This window comes from Palaemon carinicauda, chromosome 11, assembly GCF_036898095.1.
Source record: "Palaemon carinicauda isolate YSFRI2023 chromosome 11, ASM3689809v2, whole genome shotgun sequence".
In the NCBI taxonomy this organism is placed as follows: domain Eukaryota; kingdom Metazoa; phylum Arthropoda; class Malacostraca; order Decapoda; family Palaemonidae; genus Palaemon; species Palaemon carinicauda.
In genome coordinates, this window is record NC_090735.1 from 1658098 (window position 1) to 1681541 (window position 23444).

Sequence of the window (23444 nt, forward strand, 5' to 3'; positions counted from 1 at the left end):
CAGAGCTCGACTGTTAAGGCTTTACCTCAGCCTACTGTAGTTTCTGCCGACCCCAAGTGGACTCTACTACAGTCCATGCAAGCACAGCTTTCGGACTTGATGCGTGAGTGTCGGGCTGAGAGTGTTGCGCCTCCGCCTCCGCCTACACTCCCTCCGCCTGCGCTCGCTCCGCCTGCGCTCGCTCCGCCTGATCGCAGTACCACCTGCCAGGCGTACGATGTTGAGCCACGTTCTGAGTTTGCTGTTCCCAGTGGTGCTCAGCCTCCGCCTTCCTTAAGGCAACCTTTACAATGGGATCAGGAGGATTATACCTCTCTTCCTCCGCCTCCACTTCCTGCTCCACCAGTGATGCAACACTCGGTTGAGGTACAACAACCTCTCCCGTCCATGAGTCAGTCTCCTCAGCTCTCGCTGCAGCGAGCTCAACCCTCCTCAAGGCAAGCACCTCAACACCTTAGCCTTGCGCCTCAGGAGCCTCAACTTGCGAGATTTTTACTGCGTTCTGCGCAGCCACTACCTTTTCGCTCTCAGCTCACACCGCAGGTACCTCAACTCGTTCCTCAGGAACTTGCTACTGCGCATCCGCCAACCACTCAGCAAGCGCAACCCTTGAGTTCAGCCACTCATGCCAGGAGTCAGCCTCCTCCACCCATGCGCCTACCTTCTGCTACTTCCTTTGATCAGCCTTTGCAGACTGAGCCTCAGGTGTTCCCTCAACAGAGTCTTGAAGAGGAAACCACAACTATTGTTGTTCCAGCTCGTTCTGACTCTGCTGTTCAGCATACCTTACCTCCATTTTCAAACCTTATGATAATGGAGGTTATTTGTATTACTTATAAAAATATATTTGTATTCCTGGCAATATATTTTTAACAATATCGCAAAATATGGCAAAAATATGAATCATGAGTTATGAATGTAAGGTATATATTATGTTGATATTAAAACCCCATGCAAGCATGCATAAAGCACTCTAGCACTGGTCATTGAATTTCTGAGAAATGTTAAACGCCATGCACACGCTCTGCTTTCCTTACATGCTCTGCTTACAGCATGCTCTGCATACTACATGCTCTGCATACAGCATGCTCTGCATTCAGCATGCTCTGCATACAACATGCTCTACATACAGCATGCTCTGCATACAGCATGCTTTGCATATAACATGCTCTGCATACAGCATGCTCTGCATTCAGCATGCGCTGCATACAACATGCTCTGCATACAGCATGCTCTGCATTCAGCATGCTCTGCATACAACATGCTCTGCATACAGCATACTCTGCATACAACATGCTCTGCATACCTTACCGCATGCTTCTCAGTCACACATCTTTGGTTGTTGCCAACTCACTAGACTGTCAAGCAGTTTCATAACGTTGCCTTCTAGTCTGCTGCTTTTGCACCAGTGAACCCTCACTGAGAGAACTTAGCTTTTCTAGGATATGGTCCCTGTAGATGAGAAAGTTCTTTTCTCCCTCCTTCTGATATTCCCTTGAGGACTCTGTCATTTGGAGGGAGCCTTTAGCTGCATAGCCTCCTATGGACTTTTATTTAAGCATAACATGCTTCCAGGGAAGGTAATGGTTCCACTTCAGTCGCTAATCCCGTCTGTTACCACACCTGCTCCCATAGACCTTGAGCTGTGTTACAAGACATGCAGTCCAAGCTTAGTCCTTGTTAGAGGATTTTTTGTTTACGGAGTCAATGTGTCACGGGGAAGACGTTCAACAACCAACAGAAGTGACTTGTTGTGACGCAGTGCGGCAACCTCAGCAACCCGATAAGGAGTTTGTCTGTACGACCCAGACAGTCTAGACAGATTCGGGTTGTCACTGTACTTCCTCGCTTGCCCATGATTGACAGTTCACAGACTGTGCAGCAGTACCATGATCTTGTGTCCGGCTCCGTCAGACGACTGGCTTTTAAGAGCTCCCACAAGTCGTCGCTGTCTGGAGATTTTCAAATGGACTATGGATCTGACCAAGGAACTGGGCCTCCTGGTCAATTTTGAGGAGTCTCAGCTCGTCCCATCCCAGACCATTGTCTCCTTGGGTATGGATCTTCAGAGTCGAGCTTTTCGGACTTTTCCGTCGGCCCCAAGGATCTTCCAAGCCCTAGAATGCATCCAGAGCATGCTGAGAAGGAACCGATGCTCAGTCAGGTAGTGGATGAGTCTAACAGGGACACTTTCATCGCTGGCCCTGTTCATCGTGTTAGGGAGACTCCACCTCCCCCCCCTTCAGTATCATCTAGCTGCTCACTGGATAAAGGACATGACGCTAGAGACGGTCTCAGTTCCTGTTTCCGAAGAGAGGAGGTCTTCTCTCGCGTGGTGTAAGAACAGCTTTCTTCTCAAGGAAGTCTACCTTTGGCTGTTCAGAAACACGACCGCCGTCTCCTCTCGGACGCATCAGACACGGGCTGGGGTGCGACTTTGGACGGACAAGAATGCTCGGGAACATGGAATCAGGAGCAAAGGACACTTCACATCAATTGCAAGGAGTTGTTGGCGGTTATTCTGGCCTTGATAAACTTCAAGTCCCTCCAGCTTAACAAAGTGGTGGAGGTGGACTCTGACACACCACAGCCCTGGCTTACATCTTCAAGCAGGGAGGGACTCTTTCGTGGAAGTTGTTCTAGATCGCAAGGGACCTACTCATCTGGTCTAAAGATTGAAAGCTAACTGGTAACGAGGTTCATTCAGGGCGGTATGAATGTCATGGCAGATCACCTCAGACGGAAGGGTCAGGTCATCCCCACAGAGTGGACCCTTCTCAAGAATGTTTGCAGCAGACTTTGGGCCCTGTGGGGTCAGCCAACCATAGATCTGTTCACTACCTCGATAACCTAGAGACTCCTGTTGTATTGTTCTCCGATTCCAGACCCAGCAGCAGTTCACGTGGATGCTTTTCTGCTGGATTGGTTCCATCTCGACCTGTATGCATTCCCGCCGTTCAAGATTGTCAACAGGGTACTTCAGAAGTTCTCCTCTCACAAAGGGACACGGCTGACGTTGGTTGGCTCTGCTCTGGCCCGCGAGAGAATGGTTCTTAGAGGTACTGCAATGGCTGGTCGACATTCCCAGGACTCTTCCTCTAAGAGTGAACCTTCTAAGTCTACCTCACGTAAAGAAGGTACACCCAATCCTCCACGCTCTTCGTCTGACTGCCTTCAGACTTTCGAAAGACTCTCAAGAGCTAGGGGCTTTTTGAAGGAGGCAGCCAGAGCGATTGCCAAAGCAAGGAGAACATCCACTCTCAGAATCTATCAGTCTATAGGGGAAGTCTTCCGTAGCTGGTACAAGACCAATGCAGTTTCCTCAACCAGTACCACTGTAACCCAGATTGCTGACTTCCTGTTATATCTAAGGAAAGTAAGATCCCTTTCAGCTCCTACGATCAAGGGTTACAGAAGTATGTTGGCAGCGGTTTTCCGCCACAGAGGCTTGGATCTTTCCACCAACAAAGATCTACAGGACCTCCCTAGGTCTTTTGAGACCTCAAAGGAACGTCGGTTGTCCACTCCAGGCTGGAATCTAGACGTGGTCCTAAGGTTCCTTATGTCATCAAGATTTGAACCTCTCCAATCAGCCTCTTTTTAGGACCTCACATTAAAAACTCTTTTCCTCGTGTGCTTGACAACAGCTAAAAGAGTAAGTGAGATCCACGCCTTCAGCAGGATCATTGTTTTCACATCTGAAACGGCTACATGTTCCTTGCAGCTCGGTTTTTGCTAAACGAGCTTCCTTCACGTCCTTGGCCTAAGTCGTTCGAGATCCCAAGCCTGTCCAACTTGGTGGGGAATGATCTGAAGAGAGTACTTTGCCCAGTTAGAGCTCTTAGGTACTATCTAAAAAGGTCTTAACCTTTACAAGGACAATCAGAAGCCTTATAGTGTGCTATCAAGAAACCTTCTTTTCCAAGTTCTAAGAACTCAGTTTCTTACTATTCAGGCTTCTGATTAGAGAAACACATTCTCATCTGAAGGAAGAAGACCTTGCTTTGGTGAAGGTAAGGACACATGAAGTGGGAGCTGTGGCTACTTCAGTGGCCTTCAAACAGAGCCATTCTCTGCAGAGTGTTATGGATGCAACCTATTGGAGAAGCAAGTCAGTGTTCGCATCATTTTATCTCAAAGATGTCCAGTCTCTTTACGAGTACTGCTACACCCTGGGACCATTCGTAGCAACGAATGCAGTAGTAGGCGAGGGCTCAGCCACTACATTCCCATAATCCCATAACCTTTTAACCTTTCTCTTGAATACTTTTTATGGGTTGTACGGTCGGCTAAGAAGCCTTCCACATCCTTGTTGATTTGGCGGGTGGTCAATTCTTTCTTGAGAAGCGCCGAGGTTAAAGGTTGTGATGAGGTCCTTTAGTATGGGTTGCAGCCCTGTATACTTTAGCACCTTTGAGTTGATTCAGCCTCCCAAGAGGAACGCTGCGCTCAGTAAGGAAGACGATCTTATTAAAGGCAGAGTAACGGTTCAAGTCGACTTCCTTACCAGGTACTTATTATTTCATTGTTATTGTGGATAACTGATTATATGAAATACGGGATACTTAGCTATCCTTTAATCTTGTACCCTGGTTTTCACCCACCCCCCTGGGTGTGAATCAGCTACATGATTATCGGGTAAGTTTAATATTGAAAAATGTTATTTTTCAATATTAAACTTACCCGATAATCATGTAGCTGTCAACTCTGTTGCCCGACAGAATTCTATGGAGGGATACGCCAGCTATCACAATACTAGAAGGGGGTGTTCTTACCAGCGCCACCTGTGGCCAGGTACTCAAGTACTTCTTGTTGACACCTCCTCAATTATTCCTCTGTCGTGCTTCTGACAAGACGTTCTGGGATACGCTTATGTTCTTGGAGTATTTTCACGACTTTGGTGAAGTATTTCTCTTTGATTTCGGCTGTCGCTTTACTGGAAACTTCTATTTTAGCTTAGTTAGCTTTTGGAATAATTTGATTAATTTTGGTGACGAAGAGAGTATGAACTCTCGTTCACCTTTCAATGGCCGACCCTTCCCTTAGACGGAAGTGTTGGTGTCTAAGAGAGTATAGACTCTCTTTCTTAATTTTGCTTAACAAAAGTTATAGATTTATTTTATATCTCTCCGCCTCTTATAGGCCTCTTCGATTAACTTCCTTTTATTATAAACTTATTAAAATTAATTTTTATATTTGTTTATATTCGACCTTCCTAATAGTAGGCGGTCTTTTCTTGGTACCGAAGTTAATTATCGTGAGCCCGTCATTTCGGTTTTACCTGTTAACATATTATGCTATTTTAAGGTCTTTGAAAGAATTTCTTTGATAGTCTCGTACTTTTTCAAAGTTGAACTAACGTTTTGTTTGTCTCGGCAGTTGTTGACGTTCAGAACGTTTCAACTTGCACTCTATCGTTACGATAGAGAAAGAATGTTCACGGTTTCACATTGCAGTAAGAGTAACCGTGTCTAGCGTTTTGTTCATTCTTTCTTAACTTAATGGTTTTGATCCTAATAAGGAACTTTTCTTTTTGGGAAATATTTCAGTTTTTTCCTTTAACAATAATATGTTTTAACGATATATATGATTGGGCTCTTCTCTCAGGTTCTAAGAGAGAGAGAGAGAGAGAGAGATAGAGACGGAGGGAGAAAGAGGATAAACGTTTCCCTCAAGCCTGCCAGGCGTACGAGTAACGTCGTTATCGTTTTGCTCTTATCCCTAGTCTCTTTAGGGGAAGAAACTAAACGTTTCTAGAGTGATCTAGTGTTTAGTCTCTTTCCAGCCACTGAATTTTCTTTCATTAGATTTTTCTGTTACATTGTAATTCTGTTTTCGCAATTACTAACTTTTGAGAAGGATAGAATTGCGTGTTTCAGGTACAAACCACTTAAAGTTTCGAGTTCAGTGAAATAAGTGCAAACAGAAATCAAAGTGATAAGTGATTAGTGCAAAGTATGTCAGTGTTATGCGTGAGGGTACTTTTGTGCGCGCCAGTCGTCCTCCCAGTCCGGGACCTCTTGCAAGCTCCCAAGCCCAGGGGAGAAGCAATGTCGAAGGGCACAAGGGTTCGGCAGGCCTTGATCGGCGCACAGAAGTATCCTCGGTGGTTGTGGGCGTGTCTTACCGAGACCGTCACTCCCACCCGCAGACGATTGAGCCCTTATTTTGCTCGTCTGCAGAAGAGATTTAGAGGAGAAAATAAAGGCAGAGTTACGCTGGTCTCAGGTCTCAAGACCTCTTAAACGTAAAGTCCAGACCTATGCCAGACGTACGAAGTAAAGTTCAACAACCCGAATGCAGTCATTGGGTTAGCTCTGACTCTCCTCAGTCATCAGTTTGTCGGGCTGAGAGTGCGCCTACACTCCCCCCCCCTATGCTCGCTCCGCCTGATCGCAGTACCACCTGCCAGGCGTACGATGTTGTGGACTCTACTACAGTCCATGCAAGCACAGCTTTCGGACCTGATGCGTGAGTGTCGTGCTGAGAGTGTTGCACCTCCCCCTCCTCCTGCACCGGTGGTGCACCAACCGCCTGCACCCGTTCAGCCTGTGCTGCACCCGCCTGCACCGGTGGTGCACCAACCGGCTGCACCCGTTCAGCCTGTGCTGCACCCGCCTGCACTCGCTGCACCCAGTCGCAACACCATCTGCCAGGCGTACGATGTTGTGGACTCTACTACAGTCCATGCAAGCACAGCTTTCGGACCTGTTGCGTGAGTGTCGGGCTGAGAGTGTTGCACCTCCACCTGCACCCTTTCAGCCTGTGCTCAACCCGCCTGCACTCGCTGCACCCAGTCGCAGCTCCATCTGCCAGGCGTACGATGTTGTGGACTCTACTACAGTCCATGCAAGCACAGCTTTCGGACCTGTTGTGTGAGTGTCGGGCTGAGAGTGTTGCACCTCCCCTGCACCCGTTCAGCCTGTGCTCAACCCGCCTGCACTCGCTGCACCCAGTCGCAGCACCATCTGCCAGGCGTACGATGTTGAACCTCTTTCTGTGTTCGCTGTTCCCAGTGTTGTTCAGCCTCAGCCTTCTTTAAGGCAACCTTCGGTTTGGGATCAGGAGGATTACCCCACTCTTCCTCCTCCTCCCCTGGCTGCTCCACCGGTGGTGCAACTCTCGGTGGAGGTACAACCTCTTCCACCTGTGAGTCAGTCTCCTCAGCTGCTGCACCGAGCTCAACCCGTACACCCTGATCCTGCGCCTCAGACACCTCTGCTTGCGGGAACTTTACCTTGTTCTGCGCAACCTCGGTCTCTTCACGCTCCACTCATACCACAGGAACAGGAACTTTCTGCACCTTCCACTGTTGTTGTTCCAGCTCGTTCTGACTCTGCTGTTCAGCATACCTTACCTCCATTTTCAAACCATGGCAAAAATATGAATCATGAGTTATGAATGTAAGGTAAACATTATGTTGATTTTTTAAACCCCATGCAAGCATGCATAAAGCACTCTAGCACTGGTCATGGAATTTCTGAGGAATGTTAAACGCCATGCACACGCTCTGCTTTCCTTACAGCAGGCTCTGCTTACAGCAGGCTCTGCTTACTACATGCTCAGCATTCAGCATGCTCTGCATTCAGCATGCTCTGCATACAATACATGCTCTACATACAGCATGCTCTGCATACAGCATACTCTGCATTCATCATGCTCTGCATACCTTACCGCATGCTTCTCAACATATCTTGGGTTGTTGCCAACTCACTAGACTGTCAAGCAGTTTCATAACGTTGCCTTCTAGTCTGCTGCTTTTGCACCAGTGAACCCTCACTCAGAGAACTTAGCTTTTCTAGGATAAGGTCCCTGTAGATGAGAAAGTTCTTTTCTCCCTCCTTCTGATATTCCCTTGAGGACTCTGTCATTTGGAGGGAGCCTTTAGCTGCATAACCTCTTATGGACTTTTATTTAAGCATAACATGCTTACAGGGAAGGTAATGGTTCCACTTCAGCCGCTAATCCCGTCTGTTACCACACCTGCTCCCATAGACCTTGAGCTGTGTTGCATGACATGCAGTCCAAGCTTAGTCCTTGTTAGAGGATTTTTGTTTACGAAGTCAATGTGTCACGGGGAAGACGTTCAACAACCAACAGAAGGGACTTGTTGTGACGCAGTGCGGCAACCTCAGCAACCCGTTAAGGAGTTGTCTGTACGACCCAGATAGTCTAGACAGATTCGGGTTGTCACTGTACTTCCTCGCTTGCCCATGATTGTCAGTTTACAGACTGTGCAGCAGTATCATGATCTTGTGTCCGGCTCCGTCAGACGACTGGCTTTTAAGAGCTCCCACAAGTCGTCGCTGTCTGGAGATTTTCAAATGGACTATGGATCTGACCAAGGAACTGGGCCTCCTGGTCAATTTTGAGGAGTCTCAGCTCGTTCCATCCCAGACCATTGTTTCCTTGGGTATGGATCTTCAGAGTCGAGCTTTTCGGACTTGTCCGTCGGCCCCAAGGATCTTCCAAGCCCTAGAATGCATCCAGAGCATGCTGAGAAGGAACCGATGCTTAGTCAGGCAGGGGATGAGTCTAACAGGGACACTTTCATCGCTGGCCCTGTTCATCGAGTTAGGGAGACTCCACCTCCGCCCCCTTCAGTATCATCTAGCTGCTCACTGGATAAAGGACATGACGCTAGAGACGGGCTCAGTTCCTGTTTCCGAAGAGATGAGGTCTACTCTAACGTGGTGGAAGAACAGCATTCTTCTCAAGGAAGGTCTACCTTTGGCTGTTCAGACCCCCGACCACCGTCTCTTCTCGGACGCATCGGACACGGGCTGGGGTGCGACACTGGACGGACAGGAATGCTCGGGAACATGGAATCAGGAGCAAAGGACACTTCACATCTATTGCAAGGAGTTGTTGGCAGTTCATCTGGCCTTGATAAACTTCAAGTCCCTCCAGCTTAACAAGGTGGTGGAGGTGAACTCCGACTACACCACAGCCTTGGCTTACATCTCCAAGCAGAGAGGGACTCATTCGAGGAAGTTGTTCAAGATCGCAAGGGACCTCCTCATTTGGTCAAAGATCGAAAGCTCACGCTGGTAACGAGGCTCATTCAGGGCGATATGAATGTCATGGCAGATCGCCTCAGCCGTAAGGGTCAGGTCTTCCCCACAGAGTGGACCCTTCACAAGAATGTTTGCAGCAGACTTTGGGCCCTGTGGGGTCTGCCAACCATAGTTCTATTCGCTACCTCGATGACCAAGAAGCTCCTCTTGTATTGTTCTCCGATTCCAGACCCAGCAGCAGTTCGCGTGGATGCCTTTCTGCTGGATTGGTCCCATCTCAACCTGTATGCATTCCCGCCGTTCAAGATTGTCAACAGGGTACTTCAGAAGTTCGCCTCTCACAAAGGGACACGGTTGACGTTGGTTGCTCCCCTCTGACCCGCGAGAGAAGGGTTCACCGAGGTACTGCAATGGCTGGTCGACGTTCCCAGGACTCTTCCTCCTAGAGTGGACCTTCTGCGTCAACCTCACGTAAAGAAGGTACACCCAAACCTCCACGCTCTTCGTCTGACTGCCTTCAGACTATCGAAAGTCTCTCAAGAACTAGAGGCTTTTCGAAGGAGGCAGCCAGAACGATTGCCAGAGCAAGGACGACATCCACTCTCAGAGTCTATCAGTCTTAATGGGAAGTCTTCCGAAGCTGGTGCAAGGCCAATGCAGTTTTCCTCAACCAGTACCACTGTAACCCAGATTGCTGACTTCCTGTTACATCTAAGGAACGTAAAATCCCTATCAGCTCCTACGATCAAGGGTTACAGAAGTATGTTGGCAGCGGTTTTCCGCCACAGAGGCTTGGATCTTTCCTCCAACAAAGATCTACAGGACCTCCTTAGGTCTTTTGAGACCTCAAAGGAACGTCGGTTGTCCACTCCAGGCTGGAATCTAGACGTGGTCCTAAGGTTCCTAATGTCATCAGGATTTGAACCGTTCCAATCAGCCTCTTTTAAGGACCTCACATTAGAAACTCTTTTCCTCGTGTGCTTAGCAACAGGTAAAAGAGTAAGTGAGATCCACGCCTTCAGCAGGAACATAGGTTTCACATCTGAAACGGCTACATGTTCCTTGCGGCTCGGTTTTTTTGGCTAAAACGAGCTTCCTTCCCGTCCTTGCCCTAAGTCGTTCGAGATCCCAAGCCTGTCCAACATGGTGGGGAACGAACTAGAGAGAGTACTTTGCCCTGTTAGAGCTCTTAAGTACTATTTAAGAAGGTCAAAACCATTACGAGGACAATCAGAAGCCTTATGGTGTGCTATCAAGAAGCCTTCTCTACCAATGTCTAAGAACTCAGTTTCTTACTACATCAGGCTTCTGATTAGAGAAGCAAATTCTCATCTGAAGGAAGAAGACCTTGCTTTGCTGAAGGTAAGGACACATGAAGTGAGAGCTGTGGCTACTTCAGTGGCCTTCAAACAGAACCGTTCTCTGCAGAGTGTTATGGATGCAACCTATTGGAGAAGCAAGTCAGTGTTCGCATCATTCTATCTCAAAGATGTCCAGTCTCTTTACGAGTACTGCTACACCCTGGGTCCATTCGTAGCAACGAATGCAGTAGTAGGCGAGGGCTCAGCCACTACATTCCCATAATTCCATAACTTTTTAACCTTTCTCTTGAATACTTTTTATGGGTTGTTCGGTCGGCTAAGAAGCCTTCCACATCCTTGTTGATTTGGCGGGTGGTCAATTCTTTCTTGAGAAGCGCCGAGGTTAAAGGTTGTGATGAGGTCCTTTAGTATGGGTTGCAGCCCTGTATACTTTAGCACCTTTGGGTTGATTCAGCCTCCAAGAGGAACGCTGCGCTCAGTAAGGAAGACGAACTTAAAAAAGAGACAGAGTAACGGTTCAATTCGACTTCCTTACCAGGTACTTATTATTTCATTGTTATTTGAGATAACTGTTATATGAAATATGGGATACTTAGCTATCCTTTAATCTTGTACACTGGTTTCACCCACCCCCCTGGGTGTGAATCAGCTACATGATTATCGGGTAAGTTTAATATTGAAAAATGTTATTTTCATTAGTAAAATAAATTTTTGAATATACTTACCCGATAATCATGATTTAATTGACCCTCCCTTCCTCCCCATAGAGAACCAGTGGGACCGAGGAATAATTGAGGAGGTGTCAACAAGAAGTACTTGAGTACCTGGCCACAGGTGGCGCTGGTAAGAACACCCCCTTCTAGTATTGTGATAGCTGGCGTATCCCTCCATAGAATTCTGTCGGGCAACAGAGTTGACAGCTACATGATTATCGGGTAAGTATATTCAAAAATTTATTTTACTAATGAAAATAACATTTTTATTAGTAAAATAAATTTTTGAATATACTTACCCGATAATCATGATTTAATCGACCCTCCCTTCCTCCCCATAGAGAACCAGTGGACCGAGGAATAATTGAGGAGGTGTCAACAAGAAGTACTTGAGTACCTGGCCACAGGTGGCGCTGGTAAGTACACCCCCTTCTAGTATTGTGATAGCTGGCGTATCCCTCCATAGAATTCTGTCGGGCAACGGAGTTGACAGCTACATGATTATCGGGTAAGTATATTCAAAAATTTATTTTACTAATAAAAATAACATATTTAGCCCTTTTTAGTGAAACTTGGCTGTCCAGGGGGAGAGACCTAGAGAAGAATTAAGGCACGCAACACTTCTTGTCAGTGATTAAAGTTTTTGTGCTTGCAACTTGCACGTACCAAGCGTGAGCACTGCCAACGGTGAATGTCATTGAGCTTTAATACGTAACAAATGCGTAAACAAGTAGAGTTCTCTTGCTTAAAGATGCACTCCTGCACACTTTATCTTATTTCTCTTCCTCTTATTTTGTTACAGTTTTTTACGGTTTATATATGAAATATTTAGTGTTGTTACTGTTCTTAAAATATTCATTTTAATTATTAATTACTTCTTTTATTTCCTTGTTTCCTTTCCTTACTGGGCTATTTTCCCTGCTGGAGCCCCTGGGCTTATAGCATCCTGCTTTTACAACTAGGGTTGTAGCTTACCAAGTAATAATGATAATAAATTGTATTTAATTTTATTGTTTCTGTTCTTAAAATATTTGATTTTTCCTCCTTTCCTTTCCTTACAGAGCTATTTTCCCTGCTGGAGCCCCTGGGTTTATAGCATCCTGTTTTTTCCAACTAGGGTTGTAGCTTACCAAGTAATAATAATAATAATAATGATAATAGTGCCATTGCATTTCAATACGTACTAATGCAATCAATTTTGGGCTTCACATTGCATAGACACTGCATAACTTATGTGTGTGCAGTGCGTGAACAGGGTACAAGCAATGCTTCACTCTGCATACCTCCTAAATGGCACGTCTTTCCATGATGTGAAAATGGCAGGGACAAATATTGTGCAAGTGTTAAGGTGGCGTTAAGGACTGAGAATATTAAAATGGTAGATAATAAATAGACATGACCTCTCCTTGCCTCATTATAGATAAATGAGCTGTTATCATAAATCACAAATCCTTTACTGAAATTGTAAATATAGAACTGTACCCTATTTGTTCCTACTCATATGCAAAACTTGTCTTTTGAAATAGGGATGTCTTCAGCAGATCTGGAACGGTCATTGAATGGTTAACAGGGTACTGTAGTTGGTAATGACAGGCGACGCATTGTAGAAGCCTGCCCACCAGCCTGTCGTATAGAGTAGCCATTTTTGTCTTTGGCCGCAACAGGTACACATGTACAGTACTAGTGCACTTCTCTGTTGACTGTTGGATATTTTTGTACGTTTGCTTATGATAAGTCTTGTTTTATTTTTATGAGGGCACTTGCTTGTAAGCAGAAGAGCTACGAAATGTAAGCATGTGGTGAAGTTAATTTTGTTCCTATGATGATGTAATGACCGAGACAGTCAATGGCAACTCACATAGATAGCAGCTGGGACTTTCTAGGGAGTTGGTGTTGGGGGGAAAGTATGAGTAAAGGGCTCAGGTTTTTTGTTAGAAAAATACAAGTTGCTTTTAAAAAAATTGTCATTTGTTTCTACAAATACAAACCATTGTCCTTTATGTAGGAGACTCCTTCTTAGACTAAGGAAGTCCTTGTCCCAAACGGCTGGAACACTTTTCCTGGGAACTTGAAACTAGAGTATGTAGGATGCTTAAGAGGTTAAGGTTTTAGTTACCACGGGCATCAGTGATATGACTGTACCAGTGGGTCCATGGCTCTGGCTTTAAGGGTTGTTTCCATGCCAAAAATCTGTGTTGTACACTTAGCAAAATAATTTAATGGATCAGAAATCCTCTGAAGGCCTTGCAAGAGTGTGGGGAAAAGACTTCTGGATGTGCATATTGAACAGCTACAAGCTGAGTGGGGTTATCTAATGATCAAATCAAGTCCAGCTGGAGAGGCTCTGGATACTGTACCCCAAGAAACTAACTCGTAAACTCTGCCCTCAATCAGAAGTTGATGGTCTTGTGAGAGGAGCCAAGGCACTCACATGACTTGCTGAGCAGCTACAACAGGTCCCAAGGAAAAAGTATCCAAGGACCTGTGGATCATATCCCACACGTAGTGGCCAGTGAATGTAGTCTGCCATCTCCAGACACAAGCTTGGAGAACTTGCACCATGAACGCCTCTGGTATCATGAGGTTTTATTCACATTCCTCCCACAAATGAAGCCGAGGAGGGAGTAAGGGATAGGAGATCACTTCTCTCAGCCAGAATGAGATCTTGTTCCTCGAAATCCTCTTCTTAGTCCTACCTGTACTGACAAGGTGTTGTCTTACAGCACTTGTATGCTTAAGACAGCACCTTAGTGCTCTCAGAAGACACAATAACAGCGGGTCAGGGTCATCAGTTACCTGACTAAGGCTCGAGATCTAAAAGGTTAAAAATTTAGAATCTGAAGCGGATGGATTTTGAGTCTTGGCTACGAAAACAGGTATGAAGGAGAGCGAGACTTGCCTCCACCACCTTGAATGAATGATATTGAAAGGAAGACCACAAAGTTCACTGAGCCATTTAGCAGAAGCTAAAGCAAGAAGTAGGAATACCGTTTTTAAGGTAAGACTCTGTCCGAGGCTTGTCGTAACAGTTCATAGTGTGGCCTCTTAAGGGAACATTAAACTTTAACTACGTTCCAGTCTGGAGGTATATTAATAACCCTCCCCACGAGTCTGACAGAATAAAGAGAACTTGAAGGAACTGAAGAAGTGTCCATAGACGAGTCTCTAGGCTGGGACACGGATGTGCTTGGGCATCCTTGGATCAATAGGGTCTGAGGAATTAAGAACTTTGTTCTCCAGTCGTTACTCTCCTTTTGTCTGGAAGTAGCTGCTGTAGGAGAGAAATGGCTCGTAGTGCTCTCACAATTCTTAGGGACGTCCTTAACCTGTTCTAGGCTTTCGCATCCAACGCCTTTCTTAGACCTCTTGAGTGGTGGAGAGTAGTCAGAATCATATTCAATAAGTGATAGCCCATAATTGTTTACCACGATACTCTCCTTGGGAGAGAGAGACCCTCTGTGCGATCTTACTTGCGTGTCTCCTCTGGGAGGCATAACCAGAACCCTATTCCTTATTTCATTTCTGGGACGCATGTTGACCTGCACCAGTTGTCTATCCACATCTTCAGGGTCAAACTCTGGATCCTCCCTGGACGGTCTATGTTCCAATGTTAGGCAAGTGATAGGTGAAGGGTGTTTTACTCACCATGAAGACTCATTCACTTATAATTATAGAGTCCACTTGCCTGGACCTATCCTATGAAGGAGAATGTTCTACTGACTGTCTTCCAGTCCGGTGCATAGCAGCACACTGCCCAGTGCATTCAGAATGGGATATCAGGTGTCTATCTATATCTGGAAGAGAATAGGGTATGAGGTTAAGTCAACCATACGTATCGATTGAAGAGCGCCTAGACGGCTTTGCTGATATACGTCTAACGAGTTCAGAAACAGTTCCAACCAGGATGATCCGGCGTGACTCGCCTAGCACGTTTTAGGTGACATGCTTCGTTTTTCTAGGAGAAGACGGCCTAGATCTTTGAGGAGAAGGTCTCTTGGTACGGTCTGGGGTGATGCTCCTTGCATATTCAGTTGAAAATCATCTTTACTGTTCTTGGGTGATGTGCATTGCATATTCAGGTGAAACGTGTTGAGAGCATTCTGGGGTGACGTGACGAGGGGAGATGCCCTTAGGAGAGACACTCTCTGAAGGGGATCGCTTGGAAGAGATGCGTCTGAAGGAACGCTCTGGTAATATGCGTATGGAAGAGGCCTCTTGAAAAATTTGTGGGAGGAGAGGAGTAAGATCGCATTGTGTAAGGTTAATCTAAGATCCTTCTTCGAAGAGGAAGGATCTTGCAAAGGATGAGGCATAACCTTGTGTAAAGGCTCAGAGTGCTCTGAAGGAGTTGAAATCCTTGAAGAGCGAGGGTTGGGCATTCGCTCATCCGATCTCAGAGCAGAAGGCGCTGAGGATACACATTAACAACTGCTGGCTCTGAAAGAGATGAAGAGGCACGGGACTTCTTAAAAAACACATGGGAATCTTATGTCTGAAGTAGCAAGAACCTACCACTGGTGTCAAGCTGCTAGGGCCTGCTGCAGTTTATCCTCCTGAGGCAAACCTTTTAGCCATAAAGGGGGCCACAACAACTGCAACACATCCGCAACCTGAAAACAAGGAGGCTTCCCCTGATGAGGAGGTTCTACTGTTTCTCTAAGAGAAATGGAAGGACCCCTTTCCCCCTGGTCTTCGCCTAAAGTTAACTGCTCGATTGGCCCCTGAAGTAGGCCAATGGAGAAGAGTCCGAAGAAAAATTGCTGGGTGTTAAAGAAGCAAGTTGGTACTCTTTCAACTTTAAGAAAGACCCCAAAGGCGAAGAATAAAACTCCCTTTTTTACTTCTTTCTCTTCGTAGCGTACGTCTCCCACTGGGAGGTTGGCGCGTTCTGACACTCGTCATAAAGTGATGCTTGAGAACACGGATGCTTTCTAAAAATGTCTGGTGACAATCCAAGATCACCCCAGTCATAAAGGTGTTGCAGGTCTTCGTCAATACTCCAAGGCATTTCTGCATTTCGGCTGGCATATCCTAGCGAAATCACAAATACACGTAAAGTCAAAATGACTAGAATAGAGAAGGAAAATTGTTGATAAAGTATTCAATATTCCCAGTCAAAGAGAACATCCGATCCCACTAACAGCTGATATCTGAGTTATTAGTGAGCCGGTGTAGGAGCAGTTGCCTCCCTGCTACCAGCGTGACGTGCCTAGCTGTCGGTCATTAACGCCCCGTTATAAGTTTTTAATTGCCATATTCTTAGCTTCACTTTTATCTTTCTCTAATGTAAAGTACAATGGTTTGTATATGTGTAGGAATAAATATACTTTTTATTCCAACTACAGGTTTTTTTCCCAGTTGCACCTTGGCATTTAATGGCTTTTCTGGCTCCATTATGGCCCAAAATAATAAATTAAGCCATAGATCCTTGATAAACTAAATGGACCATAATGCCAGAAACATGGAGCTGCATATAATCAAAATATTGTTATGAATCTTCCCAGATACTATAAATGTCCTATTAGGTTACTGTGTAAAGACTGTGACGAAAAGTGAAGCATTTAAATGGGAAACACAACTCTAGTAAAAAACTGACTTGTAACAGCATTCAGGATATTTTGGAAACTCACTTTGTGAGAGCGCAGTATTACTAAAGAAAATCTATTTTGAATAACGGTATTTCTAAAATGCATGCCTTCTAATCTTGTGATAGAAAATGGAGCTGGGGAAATGAGGGAAATACTTTGTATTCAATTTTTTTGATGAAAGCTCCACCATGTAAGGTAATTCAGACTGATGTTTGCATATTTTTTTTTTTTCAGGATAATATGATGGACTTCATATTTGCTGTAAAGGACCCACTAGAATGGCATCAGGCTAATGTGGCTCTTAACCCCAAACATTACTCGGCTCTCCGATATGGAGGTCACCACTTGATAACCAACATTCAAGAAAATTGGGGAGCTCATATTTACTTCAATACTCTAGTTCCTACCCATGAAGGAGTAAGTTACAGTGCTCTTTTATTTGACATTCTCATTCAAGTCATATGTGATGGTTGTGTTCATAAAAAGAAAATATCCAATACTTTAAAAATACCTTTATCATGTAAAGGTGGACAGTTTAATCGTAAATTTTTATTTACAAACAGTGATAGATAGCAACCAAAACATTTTTTCCCTTCTTTAGGAGAACCTATCTTTTGTTTCAGACTAAATTCTGAATGTTAATGTTAGATGCGTGAAAGCATCTCTGAATCTCATTGAGGATATTTATATTTCTTCTCCCTTTTAACCCCATCGTTATATTCATCTGTGCTCTTTCAGTATTTGGTACTTTATACAATATAGTTACCGGGTAATCGTAGTGATGTTTGCTTCAGTGACAAAACGTTTGCGAAACAAGGAGGCTAGTGGATCTCTACTAAACCTTCCTTACAGTCTTTGTGGCATTTTTTACCTTGGTATTTAGCCTATTACTGTAGTTGAGTAATCAGCAACCATTGTTGTTATTATTATTATTATTATTATTATTATTATTATTACTTGCTAAGCTACAACCCTAGTTGGAAAAGCAGGATGCAATAAGTTCGAGGGCCCCAAACAGGGAAAATAGCTTAGTGAGGAAAAGAAATATATTACAAGAATAATTTAGGAATAATAACGTCTAAATAAATCTTTCATATATAAAATATAAAAATTTCAAAATAACACGAGGAAGAGAAATAAGATAGAATAGTGTGCCTGAGTGTACCCTTAAGCAAAACTTTACCCTAAGGCAGCGGAAGACCGTGGTAGAGAGGCTATGACATTACCTAAGGTTAGAGCATTTTTATTTATTACTTTGTAAGTTTTACTGAAATAACCTTCAAGATAGAATTGACAGTTTGTATTTTACAGAAATCTATTAATTGTAAACTAAGTTATTAGACAGAAGAAACATTTTCCTCATATGATAAATAATTCCTGAATTATTTTTTGACACAGATTTCAAACATGATAATTTTGAGAGCAGTGTCTAGGTAAATAATCATTTTAATTTTTATTTGTTCCAACACAAATACTTACCTCGAACTACTTTCTTAGGAGTTACCTGTAATCTCCTCTCAACCGACCAGAGTTTTGTGTAGTATACCCTACATCCATTTTCTATGGAGGTAACCCAGGAGTAATGAGAACGTGCCCCGATGGTAGATCTGAGCTAGGTCGGCGTCAGCTTGGGTCCCGTTAGTCAGTAAGTTCTCTGGTCGCGTCGTGATACCATCACGCCGCTCTCATTCTTTTACGACCCTTTGTGTCCCGACTCGTGTGTCCCACGTGGTTACCGCGTGGTATGTCTGTGCTTATCCCTTGTGTTCTCGTGTGTTCACTGCCTTTCCTTGTGCTTCCCAAGTGTATTCCTTGATTATTCCCTTCGTTCCTGTGTGTTGTGGTTGTGTGCGATGGAGCAGATCTGCCGTTGTCCTGGGCCTAGAGCCGGAAAGTCGTGTGGAGCGTTCCTTTCCAAGCCCGAAGTGGACCCTCATTCCCTTTGCTCTTCCTGCAGAGGCAGAGTGTGCTTGCCGTCAGATACGTGCAATGAGTGTGTTTGCTGGAATGAGATCCAGTGGGTGCATTATGGCACTAAGAAGAAGTCGTCGAAACGTTCGCCCAGGAAGTCTAGCATCTCTTCGCCGTTACCGTCGCCCAATGGACGGTCCGACGGGGCTTCTGTCTCGCCTTCCCCTACCCACAGTAGGGGACGAGGTAAGTCCGTTGCGGGGAAAGAGCCGAGGGCCCTTCCCCAGGAGTCTAATGTGTATGAAGTGGGGGTTGCTGGGACTTCTCAGGCTAGTGAGGAGCCTGATAGTGCTGTGTCTGGGGTTTTTGGAGACTCTGCCCTTGTGCTTGGGGGGCACGTCTCCACCGACAACCCCTTGTGGTGTAGTAATGTTGTGCCTGTTTCTTCGCCTGCTTCGTGGGCCTGTGTTTCAGGTACTTCAGCGGCTGGTGACGCCCAGGATAAGTTGGACTCCACGGTAAGTAAGCCCTTCGGGTGGAGGCTCCCTAAAACGCCAGGTAGGTCCCCAATGCAGATGGAAGAGAGCCTGGATACCTGGTTCCCTAGTGCAGTACGTCCAACCTCTTTCCCAGCTCCTCTGACGACAGTTCCGGAGTCTTTCCTACAACCCTCGACCTCTGGAACGCAGCAGGTCGCGAAGCCCTCCGTAGCCCCCGCTCCTGCCCGTCGGTCGGGTGGTACAGTATCGTCGGACTCTTCAGATGATGGTGCTTCGTTCTCTTCAGAAGGGGAAGCGAGGAGGAGGCGCCGGCAACGGAGGGAGCGGTCCAGGAGCAGGCGTTCCCGCTCAAGGTCCCGATCGAGGTTCAGTAGAAAACTGTCCCGGTCTCCACGGAGGAAGTACAGGAAGAGTAGGTCCCCCGATGGTGATTGGGTCTTCGTTCCCCGTAGAAGTGATTTGCAGCGTTCCCCTGACCGGCGGTCCAGGGATTACTCGCCGCGAAGGCTATCTTCCAGCCGCAGATATGACCCTCGCAGGGAGCAATGCGAGAAGGCCTCTTCAGGCAGGCGTAAGTCCGCGAAGCTCCCGGCTTACCCCGCCCAGCGGGGGAGCCGTGCTTCCGTACGGGCAGCCTGGGCGAGTCAGCACAGCTGGCTCGGCCCTTGGACTTAAAGGAACGGTTCCCTCCGTCGGGTCAGCCCACGGGATCCGCGTCCTCGTCCCCCAGAGAGATTACACGGACGGTAGTCCTCGGTGCCACGGCGATGCCCGTTCTGGCCCCCAACCCTGGTGCGGAGGTTCCCGCCGGGGCAGACCGGTACCACCGCAGGGGAGTGCCTGTTGATCCAGAGCCGAAGTGCTCGGTAGGAGTGCCCGGTGACCAGGAACCAGGCGGAAGGTACTGCTGACAGTAGAGAAGGTTCCCCGACCGAGGACTCGACGTATCGGAAGGTAATAGGCCTGATACGAAGGCATCATCGGATTGAGGAACCGGTTCCAACCGACGAGGACTTCTGGAGGTCCAGCCTGAGCCGCTTGATGGAGGCACCCGTCCAGCAGAAAACATCCCTGGCCATGCCTGTGGCCAGAGATCTAGTCCTGGGATGGGCTCATGTTGATAAAGTTGTGGCAGGCAATGCCGAAGCTCCCAAAACACAGAGCTCCTCGAAGTTGCTCCAGGGACTCAGGTCCCAGAGTAGGTTCTATGTGCCAGAGGGACAACGGTCGGGAGCCTGCAAAGTGGAGCCTTCCCTCGACGTTCTGGGGCAAGGTGCCCCGGAAGACAGAGCCTCCTCAGTCCCGATTTGCTTTTCGCAGTCGGAGGCAGCGATGATGGAGGAGATGTCGAAAGACTTGGTGCACGTCTCCTCTTGGTTGGACTGGTGGGCCTCCACGCTAGTAGGGGTACAAGCCACATATGACTTGACAGACCCGGAGCAACAGAACCTACTGAAGGAGCTTATCATCTCCGGGGGCAAGACTCTGAAGTTCCTTACATATCAGTCCCTTGCCCTTTCAGCGAACTGGGTGCTGCGCAAGAGGGATACTATCCCGGCGAAGCTTTCCCGGAAGATCCCAGACAGGGAGGCGAGGGCCATGAGGAGCCTTCCTGTGTGGGGTGACTCCTTGTTCCCCTTGAAACAGCTAGAGGAGATAATGGAGAAGGTAGCTAAACGAAAGGAAGTGAGCGCTCCCAGACCTCAACTGGTAAGGAGGCCCCCCTACAAGAGGTCAGCATCAGACGGGCCCTCTACTTCTCAGGCCCCTCCTAACCTGACGAGGAGAGAAGCCCCTTCTTCCTCGTGGGCTTCAGCGCCACAGCCCCCCGTAGAGGAACTCCAGCAGCGTCTGCCTCTTTTAGAACAGGGTATTCTGCTTCCAGGAGAGGCCGTTCAGGCCGCTCCTCCAGGAGGAGGTAGAGTGGGAGGCCCCCTACTCCTGCCCAAGCCTCAGGTTGGGGGATGCCTCAGACGACATTGGCAAGCATGGAAGGCTCACGGAGCGGAACCCTGGACAGTATCCGTACTGAAGGAGGGGTACAGGCTCCCGTTCTTAACGGAACCTCCACCTTTGATTCCGGCCAGCCTGTCGGAGTGGCTGGCACCCAAGGACCCGTTGAAGAGGGCGGCCCTTCAAGAAGAGGTGTCCACTATGTTGGAGAAGGGCGCCTTGGAAGAGGTCCTGCACCCGGGACCATGTTTCTACAGCCGACCATTCCTGGTAGAAAAGGCGACGGGGGGATGGAGACCGGTGATAGACCTGTCAGCTCTCAACAAGTTTGTTTGCAAGACCGATTTCAAAATGGACACTCCGAAGTTGGTCTTGCAGTCCTTGAGGGAGAAAGACTACATGATGACCATAGACCTCAAGGACGCATACTTCCAAATCCCGGTCCACCCCTCAAGCCGAAAGTTTCTCCGAGTGAAATGGGGTACCCAGATCTTGCAATTCAAGACCCTCTGCTTCGGGTTGTCAACTGCTCCCCAGGTATTCACGAGAATCTTCACGACAGTCTCGGTGTGGGCTCATGAGCGGGGTATTCGCCTCATCCGGTACCTGGACAACTGGTTGCTACTTTCCTCCTCAGAGGACGTTTTGAAGGAGCAAGGTGTAAAGCTTCTTCAATTTTGCAAGGGTCTGGGTATCATGATCAACCCAGAGAAATCAAACCTGTCTCCCTCCACCAGGATGACCTATTTGGGGATGACACTGGATTCCTGACTAGTGAAGGCCTTTCCGTCAGAGGAACGGGTAAGCAATCTAATAAAGATCCTTCTGCCTTTCCTTTCGGGGCAACCCAGGAGAGCCAAGGACTGGCAAAGGCTAATAGGTCATCTGGTGTCATTGGAGAAACTGGTTCCCCAGGGGAGACTCAGGCTCAGGAGCATCCAATGGAACCTGAAGGGCTCCTAGAACCAGCTGGACTCACCCCAAAAATTAATCCCAGTTCTGCCAAACACAATACCCTCCCTGGAGTGGTGGCAGTGCCGGTCGAACACGCTCAAGGGGATGCCCTTCGCGACCGAGCCTCCCGAGATGCTCCTATTCGCAGACGCCTCCAACGACGGATAGGGAGCACATCTCCTCAACGAGACAGCGAGAGGAACCTGGACGGACGTGGAGAAGGGGCTACACATCAATGTCCTGGAGTTGAAGGCAGTCCAAAAAGCTTGTCTGCAGTTCATCGAACTACTAAGGGGAAACACTGTGGCTTTGATGTGCGACAACGCCAGAGTAGTCGCGTACATAAAGAAGCAAGGAGGCCTCAAGTCAAGGGAGTTGTGCGATCTCGCCCTAGAGATCCTGGATTGGGCGGAGGCGAACCAGATATTGTTATTGGCAAGGTTCATCCCCGGGAAGAAGAACGTCCTAGCCGACGGTCTCAGCAGGATGGGTCAGATAGTAGGAACAGAGTGGTCTCTCCTCCCAGAAGTAGCCAGGCTCATCATTCAACGGTGGGGTTCCCCAGTGATGGACCTCTTTGCAACCAGGCTGAACGCACAACTCCCCGTGTTTTGTTCTCCTGTCCCAGACCCAAAGGCAGCCTTGGAGGATGCCTTTCAGCACAAATGGGACAACCTAGACGTGTACGCTTTTCCCCCTTCACGTTGATCAGGAAAGTGCTCAACAGAGTAAGGGCTTCCCGAAACTTAAGGATGACTTTGGTAGCGCCCTGGTGGCCGGAGAGAGAGTGATTCGCGGATCTAAAAGACCTGGCAAGCCATCCTCCATGGCCACTCCCCGACAGGCCAGATCTTCTACAACAGCCACACTTTCTCAGGTTCCACGACAACCCACAGTCTCTACGCCTTCACGCCTGGAGACTATCGAGCCCCTCCTGAGGAAGGAAGGATATTCGTCAGGAACTGCTAAGAAGATGTCGCTTTATCTGAGAAGGTCGTCGGCAGCGGTCTACCAAGCAAAATGGGCCTCTTTTACGAAGTGGTGCGCTTCAAGGAACATCAAGCCCCTCAAAGCCTCAGTCCCAGATATCGCAGACTTTCTAGTATATCTCAGAGACGAGGCGGGGATGTCAATCCCAGCTATAAAAGGAGTACGTGCAGCCTTGGGTCAAGTCTTCCTTCTGAAGGGCATCGACCTGGGCTCCTCTAGACACATCTCTATGCTTATCAGGAGCTTTGAACAGTCCTGCCCTCCTCAAACTGTTAAGGTGCCTCAGTGGGACTTGGCTAGGGTTCTGAAGATGTTAAGTAACCCCCCGTTCGAACCGATGAAAGATATTGTAGACAGGGATTTCACTCTCAAGACGGTCTTTTTGTTGGCCTTGGCCTCTGCGAAAAGAGTAGTAGAGATCCGTGGGCTGTCTTACGACGTCTCTCATTCGAAGGGGTGGAGAGAAATATCCCTCAAGTTCGTCCCTTCGTTCGTG

General features: G+C 47.2%; 1 protein-coding gene across 1 annotated transcript in view; it reads left to right on the top strand.

The window, feature by feature from the left end:
* The window catches only part of LOC137649927 (phosphatidate cytidylyltransferase, mitochondrial), a 55148-nt gene that overhangs the window by 23030 nt on the left and 8674 nt on the right, over window positions 1-23444 (top strand). The window contains exon 2 of the mRNA XM_068382871.1: window positions 16875-17057. Coding sequence (XP_068238972.1) covers window positions 16875-17057 — 183 coding nt within the window. The remainder of the gene's footprint in view (window positions 1-16874; window positions 17058-23444) is intronic.